This window comes from Bacillus rossius, assembly GCF_032445375.1.
Source record: "Bacillus rossius redtenbacheri isolate Brsri chromosome 4 unlocalized genomic scaffold, Brsri_v3 Brsri_v3_scf4_1, whole genome shotgun sequence".
NCBI lineage: Eukaryota > Metazoa > Arthropoda > Insecta > Phasmatodea > Bacillidae > Bacillus > Bacillus rossius.
This window is the reverse complement of record NW_026962010.1, coordinates 17657975-17669243: the sequence shown is the minus strand read 5'-3', so window position 1 is coordinate 17669243 and position 11269 is coordinate 17657975. Positions and strand designations below refer to the sequence as shown.

The window sequence follows — 11269 nt, the reverse complement described above, 5'->3', positions numbered from 1 at the left end:
CCTCGCCGTGATGCGGCGTGGACACTCATCGAGACGGTAACTATGTTGTTAATTATTACTAAAGAGGTTGGTTCATCATAATTATGATTGAAGTGGAATAGGTGGCCGAGAGGAAGAAATAATGACTGATAAAGACCTGATAATTACTAAAACTGTAAAAAAAATTCTGTATTTAATTTAAATGGTGGTACAAAAATCAATTCTCACATTGACGCAGTCGTGAAACATGCCGGAAGCACCGTGCTCCACGACTAAAGTAATAAGTAGAGACCCGGAAAATTCGCGGGTTCAATGACCTCCAGGATAGACTCCAATATCCTCCGCACACTCGGGCAAATGCCAACTGTTCATTGGCTGCTGACTTGTGAGTCGTCTCGACTGGGTGGCCTGTGATTCGACACTTGTATGAGTGAGGGTCTCTAATCGGCCCTCAGTCCTCCAGATTAACAGTGGACCAATGGCAGAAGCAGCACTAAGGTGTAATTATTTGAATTGGAGCATTCCAAGAAATGAACCCGCGAATTTTCCGGGTCTCTAGTAATAAGTTAAGCGGACTCGCGGGAGAGACTACCGCTCGTCGCGCGCGTCCCCGGGGAGGGCCGTGACGGGGCTGGCGCGGCCCTCCACGGCCAGGCTGTCCCGCGGGGCGGGGCGGGGCCGCCCACAGGGGCACGGCCTGGGGGCGGTGTCCTCGGGCAGCACCAGCACCACCCGGCGGCGTGCCTGCCTCAGCACCAGCGCCGGCCGCGCGTCGCTGCGCCGGGCCGCCGCCGCGGGAGCCGGCGTCACGAACACCGCGGCCTCCTCCGTCGTCGTGGCGGGGGCGGGCTCCTGCTGCTCCCCCGCGGGCGCGCCCGTCCAGGGGGGGATGTCGAAGGTGATCTGCGACGCCGGCAGCGCCATCACCTCCGTCTGCAGCACCTCCACGGCCGGCTCCTCGGCGTACGAGCTCGCCTCCGAGGAGGGGCTGGCGACCTGCTCCCGGCTGCCGAAGAGCGCAGAGGTGTAGGTGTCTGGCAGGAGGTGGTTGCCGGGACCCGGCGGCCCGAGGTAGTCCCCGGGGGAGAAGTCCTCGGGACCGCCGCCGCCGTACAGGTCGCCGAAGAGCGGCTCGGCGGGGAAGAAGAAGTGCTGCGGGTAGGGAGGCCCGTGCTGCCGGCAGCTAGGAGGACTCTCGGGCCTGTAGTTCCTGTAGGTGGGCGCAGGGGGCGCCCTGGCGCGGTGGTCGCAGTCCTCCGCGCCGCCCCTGGCCGGCCCGTGGTGCGGCGGCGGCGGCCCCAGGTAGCCGCCGCTCGGCCCCGCCTCCGGGGGCTGCGTCAGGTCCTTCACCACACCCTTGTCCCGCGCGAAGATGCCGGGCCCCCACTGGTCCGAGTGGAACACCTGCAGCACACTCGCGTCCCTCACCGGCTGGTACAGGGAGCTCACATAGTGTAGGGTGTACAATATCATCATGCATATAAAGGGGTTTATTAATTAATTAATTCTCTTTATTTATTAATTTATTAATTCTCTATTAATTAATTAATTCTCTTCACGTGGTTTGTTACAAATTTGACGACAAAAATGTCAGCATATTTCCCGTGTTTTGGACCCATATAATGGCCAGGCTTGTATTTTTGCAACTTAAAGGTAGCCTACATACAATGGTACATGTCCTTAATTTATCGCCGAATGACTTACCCTCATTCTAACAACTTTCCACCAATACAAATAATGTAATGTCCCAAAATTTTACCGACTATCTGTTGCTACTCGATTACCGAACGTTAACAATGTTTCATTTTTTGTATGTAACCAATCCCGGCCACGCTTCGTTGTGGCTCAGTCTGAAATGAAAATGGATAGAAAAGTAAATAAAAGTATTCTAGAGTACTTAGATTCACCGAGGAAACATATCATTCAATTTAATACACTGATTTTCGTTCCTAAGGCTATGCTGTGGAATGAAAGGAAAGAAAAGATTTTTTTTTTTTGCCATTAAATAATCTTTTATTTTAAAGCTAGTGGATGGACTACATTCTTTGTTTGTTTTTTTTTTCTACATAGACATAAAGATCAGATTGTTTATCGACTCTTGAGCATGTGACGTATAATTGCCCTGAGAGAAGCATTCGTTTTCTAAATTCAAGCCGCACACTTGCAACGATTGCTCTTGCACTTTATTGATAGTCATAGCGAGCGCAAGGCGTATAGGAAATTCAACCTGTTTGAATTCAAACGCTATGTCGGTCGGATGGAGTGGTATTCGTAGAAGAAGTACGTCTTCATCGTTATGAGGTCCAATCAGAATTGTAGCTTCAATTAGATTGTTCATAAAATGTTTTTAACTACTAATCGTGTGTCATTGCATAACTTTGGCTGATTGCTGTTTCGGAGTAAATGTAATTGGCACTCCAATTTTCAAATTCATAATGCATAACGGCAATCCGGTAACATTGTGTGAATTAAGAAATTCCTTTGGAAAATTCACTACTTTTCTTTGGTTTATCACGGAGTCAATGGATTTGTTTATCACTGTTTCACCTGCGCTTCTGTTTAGAATGAAGTTGTTCATTTCGTATACGTCGACATTTTTAGCTGCTATAATGACTCTCCCGCTTAACCACATGTGATTTCTATAATTTGTTTAGATGCTTTAGAAAACCTTGTCTACTAGTACTTCTTTTGAACTCACGATATTACAAAAATTAGATGGGAAGGTGATTTTTCCTGTTTCTGTATTTGTAGGTACAGTGCCGTTACGGCCCCGAGAATTATCTTGAAAATATCTCAGCTGTTGGATTGGTTTGAAGCTGAACTCTCATATTGTTGTTAAATGCATTTTTGACTATTCTCCAAAAAATTTAATATTTAAAATATGCATTCACTTCATCAGCTAATGTTGAGCGAGGTATAACTGGAAGTGTTTGCCTGAAGTCACCGGATAATAACACCAATCCTCCACCATTTTTAACTTGATTATTTCTCAAGTCTTTCAATGTATCGTCTAATGCTAATGACTTCTTGTGAGCTAAAACGTAAAACGCGTACTATGCAAAGCGAAAGAAAAAAAGACGGTGGTAAAAGTAATTTTTATTATTTTTATTTTTTTCCACGCGCTCATTCCAAGAAGAATATATATTATTCATTCTGTTTTTTGAAATATATAATTGATGTATTATTGGGAGTGAACTGTTGGTGATAAAAAAAAACGGATACCAAATATGGGTTCAGCATCCAAAAGTCCATGAAATTTAGGTAAATTTGATTTAAAATGTTTTTACAAATATTTTTTTCCGTAGGCCTGTTTAATTGTTAGTTCATCATTTTGCGCCGAACTTGTGTTCTCGACAGTGAGCCTTCGGCTGTCTTCGGCCCTCGTCGGCGTTAGTGTCGTGTTCCTACCCCCTCCCCTCTCTCCACATACCGCTTACCTCTCCTGGACACTCCAGATTTCTGGTGGCCCTTCCTCCTTCCCCTTCTTAGGAATTATTTTCTTTGCATGCGGACTTATATCCCGCTTAAGTTATATAAGCTCGTGACCACATGCCTCTCCCATGACTTCACCTTAGTTTCTTGGACGAGCTGTTTGTCCTGTTGTCTCGGCCGGTCGATCATGGGTAAGTGTCGAAATTCAAGTTCGCGATGTGCCTTAGTGGCATATTGACTCGTGGTAGTTATTGTACTCTGCTTAAATTTTGTTTCGTGGCCACGTTATAAATTAAAGTTTGGTTTCACGAGTCTTTTAGCTTTGTTTACCTGATTGTATTACCCATGATCGACACCCATATGACACGCTTCGCATATTATTGCCTTGTTTGTAGAACCCTAACATTAGGGTATGTAGATGCATTCATTATTGTTTGTACCTTAATAAATTTGCCTTGTCTTTGGAATGGTTTTCCTTGCGCCAATGTTGAAACACATTGGGGAACTAACGCTTTTCACATTGTTCCTACATGAAGGGACTTTTTAGTACTTCTGTACGCCTGGAGCTTTTGTACGCTTCAATTTGGAAAGCACGATATAATGAGGTCTCGATATGTTCATTATTTGAATAAACAACTACTTTTCTGACAGCCGTTAGTTGTTTTATTTTATGATTTCTATGACATAATCTTACTATGTAATGGCTGAGGTAACAGAAGATGTAAAAAAAACATTTATGATATTCGATGTATACTAAATTGAATACGATGCTTAACACTAGCATGTATGCAACTATAGGTACACAACGGCTTGCTGGTTGCAGCTTTTGCAGGCGGTATGGTAAAGATTGGAGTTTTATCTGACCTCAGAAGCTAGAACTACAGTAGTCGCGCTAATCCGAACCCCGCTAATCCGAAAATCCGCCTAATCCGAACAGGGCTAGGACAAAAAAAATTATAACATTTAATAACTAGGGAAAGTAAAGAAAAACAAGTTTTTCCAAGTAATGTACGTTTATTAATATGTACATAAGAAATTTATAATTTATCTATTCCATTGTCTAACTAAAAAGAGAAAATTAGGATTACGTACATAGGCTAGTACTTCAATACATATGTACGTATTGAAATTTTTTGAATTTACTTACATACTATATGTAGAATTCATGTTCTGTACAGGATTGACACAAAACAAAACGTAAAAAGGCAAACCATTATCTAAGAGGCAAAATCAGTAATCTTCCTTTGACGCAGTGCACTAAATCGGCTTGAAGATGCAATGTTTCGCCAACGCCGCATAAACATAACATCTGTTGGGGTTGTATCGGCATGTCGCTCGACAGCGCAAAGCCAGATCAAGGGCAGTGGCTGCGGCAGTGTGAGAAACATCATCAGTCGGCGCGTCCCCTTCCTCCTCACTGTCGTCTGCATCGAGATAAGTCGACGTTCCTGCACAGCTGCTACTATATCTTCATCTGGTCACAGACGTTAATGGCCGTCCACTTTTCAACGCACTCTTCTGCATTTTCGCAACCTGATACATATTTGAAATATCAGACACTAAATACGCCTCAAAACGACAATATATGGCATTATATGACAAAATCCCGCCTAATCCGAATTTTCGCTAATCCGGACAGGGTTCGGTCCCAATTAGTTCGGATTAGCGGGATTCTACTGTATTAGGTAGATTTCAAAGAAAGTCTACCTATTGTAGCAATTAAAATGCTGCGACTTCCGGAAAAAGTTATATAGTTTTACATTTCATGGTCTGTAGACCCCAAAACCATCATCAACTCAAAAGTTTATGAAACATGATAACTGCCGTAATTTTGCACAAATAACTTCCAATCTGATACATAAAATATAGTAAAATATCGTTCGAGTTCGTTAATAAGCAAAATATGACTAAAGGGGTAGAAACTGGAAAGCCTTTTAAAAAACATAAAAATCGCTATAACTCCCTTAATATGAAACATATAGCATCCGTATGAACATTTATGTATATCTTTAGAGTAATACTAAAAACCTTTGTATAAATAAGTTTTTGATACGGCCAGCCATAATTGCAAGGAGTGGAAAAAACAGGGGCAAGAAAGCAAACAATTTATAGCTCCCTTAGTAAATCTTATGAATATTATTTAAATTTTGGTATGAAACAATTTTTGATAAGGTGAACTATAACTGAAAGGGGAAAAAATAGTACATAGTTAAAAACCAAAATTAATTTCGTAGCTTCCGTACCATGTAAACTATCGAATCCGTTCTTATTTATTGTACAAGTTCTAAATAGTATCTTAATTTTCCGTCTAAATAACTGGTTTAAAGGACAAAAAAATTAAGAACTCCCTTTTTAGGCAAACTATAAAACCTCTAAAGTAGTATGTAAATGGGCATACTGGATCAGGCCTCAGGCGGTGGTGGTGGTGTCGGTGTCCGCCATCTTGGATTTGTGACGTCACGGCGGCAAAAATTCCTCAAAATTCCTCAAAAATGACTCAAAATGACTCAAAATTTCCCGTTTTAAGAAAAAATTTCCCGTTTTCGAGGGAAAAATTCCCGTTTCGAGGAAAAATTTCCCGTTTTATTCCTTAAAAATCCCAGCGGCTGAAAATTCCTAAAACTGGCTTAAGCATCCTTAACTCAAGCCAACGTTAAGCCATTTATAGGATTATGACGTCACCGTTGCAATTTCCGTTACGCCCGCCATCTTTAACTTTTTTACTACCCGATTTTAATGAAAAAATTTAAAATTTATAAAAAAATTAAATTAATAAAATTTTAATATATTTTTTATAAAAAATATACTTTTTAGACATGGAGTTCGGAGTCCTCGGTTCGAACCCGACGAGGTCAAAAAAACTAAAAATGGCGACAGGCTCCTTCCACCACGGAAGTCACCTACAGACTAACCTACCACCACCAATAACAAGGTCAACTAGTATGATGTCATGTCCGCCATCTTGTCTTCGGCTGCTGGTAACCATCATCATCTTGTTATCGTCGGCGAGAGTGCGCTGACACCATGTTAGTTTAATTCTTATCCGCTAGAGTGCAGTAATCATTTATTATTGCTGTGTCACCCGCCATCTTGTCATTTGGCCGCCATCTTGAAAACCGTAATTATTTAGCTAGAAATTCGGGAAAAATTCCAAAATTCATTAAATAAATCACTCATTAATTTACAGATTGATTAGATCAGTTTCAGTCCTTGGTTCGATACCCGATCGATGCAATAATGTTTAATTTGATGTAAAAAAATAATAATTTCATTATTCCATGTTCAACATTCTTAAAGAGACATTAAAACCTCTACTGTCATCATCATCCTATAAGCCATCAACACCAACATATTGGTAATTCATAATTTTAATGCTAGAGATTCGGGAAAAAGTTCAGAAATCATTAAATAAATTTCCAATCAATGTACTGATTAATTAGATCGACTTAGGTCCTTGGTACGATTCTGGACGATGAAAAAAAATAACAATTTAACCTAATAGTAACAGGTTCGAGGAATTAAACACCGCAAGTTCTTTCACAAACATAATATTTATTACATAATTTCTATTCTACTACAGGATCACTTACGAAAGCCAGAAAATTTACAATCATTTAGTTCCGCAGCGGTGTGAAATGACTAATTCTTAGCTCCAATCGGTTTATACTAGACAGAGTCCAGCCAGAACCTTTACAGACATAGTTCTCCTCTTCTTGACAGAGTTTCTGGATTCCGTTTTTAACAGTTTGCTTCACATCGTCAGAACTGTAAATTACTGCAGCCGATGTCTTGAATGCACACTTCTTCACTTTGTCATCTAACGGATACGGCTTTCCATATAGACAGTCCAACCACAAGTTATATTTCAAAGGTCCGTTTGTCGCTACGTCATCAGTAAGCTGATTGATTATGTTCTGTCTAATATCATCAAGAAAAGTACAAATTTCCTTCGACTCACCGAACGTATTTAGATAATAATAGTCTTTCAACGTTCCACGAAATGCAGACTGCGCCAAGTAGAAGCCATTATCGTTTACTTGTAATGCACCGAACACAGTCTTAGGTTTAGTTCCATGTCCAGACGTCATAGCAATCGGTTGCTGCACATCGGTTTTCTTGCTTGTACGCTCACGAGTCTCCAATCTAAAGCGAGGAGTCGAAATGTTGACAGGTAGTTCAGCAGGAGCACAGACTCCATCTTTACATTTTTTCGCATGATGTCGCAAACTGTCAATTCGAGTAAACCATTTAAGGCACTCATCACAGCGAAACTTCATTCGAGAAGGATTCTTCGTGCATTTGCTCCGCTCATGTCTTCGTGCATCATGGGAAAATGCGAACGACGTATCACAGTAGCTGCAAGGATACCGTGGTGATGAAGACGAGCCTTTCAGACCTGATCCAGATACAGGCGTTGCAACAGTAGTACCATTTCCAGGCATACTCTTATGCACATCGATGCATCGTTGTTGCGCCGAAACCTTTACTTTCTGCCGCACAGCAGGACCTTTGCATGCCTTAATGTGCGTTTTCATATTATCTTTTCTGGCAAACTGCTTATGACATTTCTCACAAACAAACATTTTACGATATAGGTTCTTGACACATTCGCTCCTCTCGTGTCGTCGAGCATTGCTGCTGTTTGAGAAAATCTTGTCACAGTAACAGCACCGATGTTCGTTAGTTGTTGTCGATTCGGCATCCATTGAAGCCTCCATCGAGGGCGAAACGAAGTTCGTCGAGTTTTCCTGCACAGCCAGCACTACCGGCATTAAAGTCTCTTCTGCTGGTGGTATCGCGTCTGATGAAGTCTCCTCCAGTGTTGTCAGAGGCGTTGTCAACGGAATCTGCTCCTTCTCCGTCGTAGCTGTCGTCAAGGTTCCCGTAGTCGACGGTACAACCTCCATCGAGTTCGACGTTAAAGACGGTAAAGATGCCATCGAGGTCTCAAGAACAGCTAATTGACACGACTTATGCACCAGAAGAAACAAACTAGACGATCCTTACACCGCCGACGTCAGTAACAAACTGAGCGACCTACTGTCTAGGACTCGCTTATATACATGCACCGTATGGAATAATACGCTAGTCAAATCAAGAACCATTTACAATAATACTAGAGTCAAATCTACAAATTAAAAAAGAGGATCATTTGATCGAAAAAAAAATTCGATCTCTCCAATATACGCCAGGCTCCAAGAGCTACAATTCACTTCATCAGATCCATCTACATTTTGCTCCTATGCTTCAATTGACCATTAGCTGCAAGCGCTCCAACAGCTCCATCAGCTCCAACACGTAATTTACGCAATGTACGCACAATACATGCAATTTACATGCAATAAATGTAATGATCACACAGTACACACAGGAAACTGAACGTACACACAGTACACACAGGAAACGGAACGTACACATAGTACACACAGGAAACTGAACGTACACACAGTACACGCAGGAAACTGAACGTTCACACAGTACACACAGGAAACTGAACGTACACACAGTACACACAGGAAACGGAACGTACACACAGTACACACAGGAAATGGAACGTACACACAGTACACACAGGAAACAGAACGTGCACACAGTACACACAGGAAACGAAACGTACACACAGTAAACACAGGAAACGAAACGTATACACACAGTACACACAGAAAACGGAACGTACACACAGTACACACAGGAAACAGAACGTACACACAGGAAACGAAACGTACACACAGTACACACAGGAAAGGAAACGTATACACACATTACACACAGGAAACGGAATGATCACACATACATTAGCGGAAACACACAGGCTTAGTTGGAAATCAGAATACAAGAAATAAAAACATTTAATTTTTACTTTCAATATTTAATTACTTCTCAACATTACACAAATACAAGTAAAAGAAGCCATTATTGTATGTAGCCAGCTTTCCTCAGTTCCTTGAGTATGAAGGATATTTCTTTGATACACGAATAGTTTCCTGCACAAAGCGAGCCATGTAGAAGTCTTAGCCGATCAACCAATATGTTTGGATCTTTCCATGATGTGTAATCAATCTCTTCTACCACCATCTTACTTGCTTGTTTATTATAAATACTGTTAATATCACAATCGTCCCAGTGATCATAATAAGCATTATCAGATTTATTTATTATAACACGACGTTTCCATCGTTTCGGTCTCAGGACATCGCCACATTCTTCGATCTTGTCAGCTCTAGGTGCTTCATCACAGTCTATGCCTTTGTCAACAGCCTCAGAGTCACTGTAACAATCACTGTAGAAGACATCCTCTTCACCCAGATTACCGTATGAATTCGCTATCGATGATGTCGAAGTGTCTTCATCGTCTTCATGCTTCCTTTTTAGGAGTCCATCATTTTTACAAAGAATGGAGGATCTACTGAATATAGGCTTAAATGTATTCTCACTTTTCACGGTGTTGATACTTCCATTAGTTTCAGTCTTCCCGAAGCCATTAGCATCCTTCAATTTATGTTCTTCCTCACGATCGGGTGAGCTAATACCATCACGCTCAGGACAAGGAAAATTATTGTCGTAATGCAGATCACTCTTCTTTAGTCTAGTGGATCCATCGGTGTCCTCTATGCCGTAAGTAGTCTTGACTTTACATGTTCTACCATGTCTTTTTAAGCTGTCAATTCGTGTAAACAACCTGCTACAACGATTACAGCTTAACATGTTGCGTAGTGGGTTTCTAGCACAATCATTCTTCTCATGACGTCTAGCATTCCTTCTCATGGCAAAATCCTTGCCACAGTATCTACAGCGGCTTCCTTCCGATTCAGCTGCAGATAACAAACCACGATCCATGGTAGCTTCTGTGACTAATGTTAGATACAAACTGTCAGTTTTCTCCAATTGGAACCATTTCTTAAATAGAGTTTTTGAAATATTTCATCAGCGAGAGTTAAGTTATCTAATGCAAAGCAAATTGATGCAAGTAGTTCTGGCTGTCGTCAACAGATGTCGCCACGTGTTGCTTGCAGGTAAATAATATCTATTTCATTAATGTGGGATGCGGAACGCTCACTATCGATCGCAAAGGGAGGTTGGCTTCGACAGTATCCAAGGAGAAAAAAATTCGTCCTTCCTGCTAGTGCTTCTCAGATTTCTCACGGTCCGCCATCTTGGATTGCGACGTCACTTCGGCCATCTTGGATGGGTGTGACCTTGACCTTTGACCAAAACCGCAGGAATGATCGCAAGCACACGGAGAAAACCATCATAATATTGGCAAGAATAATCAGGAGCACACGGAGAAAACCACCATAATATTGACAAGAATAATCGGAAGCCGACGGAGAAAACCGCCACAAGTTTTCTTTGATATCATGAAAATACAAAAAAATAATAAAAAAATTAAAAATAAAAACGAAAAAAAATTCAAACATTCTGCTAGCTTGTACTAGAACTCTATCTTTGCTCAACAATGAGAAGTTCACAAGCTAGCAGAATGTTTGAATTTTTTTTCGTTTTTATTTTTAATTTTTTTATTATTTTTTTTGTAATTTCATGATATCAAAGAAATCTTGTGGCGGTTTTCTCCGTGTGCGTGATGGTATTAGCTCACCCGATCGTGAGGAAGAACATAAATTGAAGGATGCTAATGGCTTCGGGAAGACTGAAACTAATGGAAGTATCAACACCGTGAAAAGTGAGAATACATTTAAGCCTATATTCAGTAGATCCTCCATTCTTTGTAAAAATGATGGACTCCTAAAAAGGAAGCATGAAGACGATGAAGACACTTCGACATCATCGATAGCGAATTCATACGGTAATCTGGGTGAAGAGGATGTCTTCTACAGTGATTGTTACAGTGACTCTGAGG

General features: G+C 41.3%; 1 protein-coding gene across 1 annotated transcript in view; it reads right to left on the bottom strand.

Annotated features, from left to right (window-relative positions):
* Positions 1–567: 567 nt before the first annotated feature.
* Positions 568–11269, bottom strand: part of LOC134541731 (uncharacterized) — a 51550-nt gene continuing 40848 nt past the window's right edge. The window contains exon 4 of the mRNA XM_063385379.1: positions 568–1383. Within this exon, the coding sequence (XP_063241449.1) occupies positions 568–1383 (816 nt within the window). The remainder of the gene's footprint in view (positions 1384–11269) is intronic.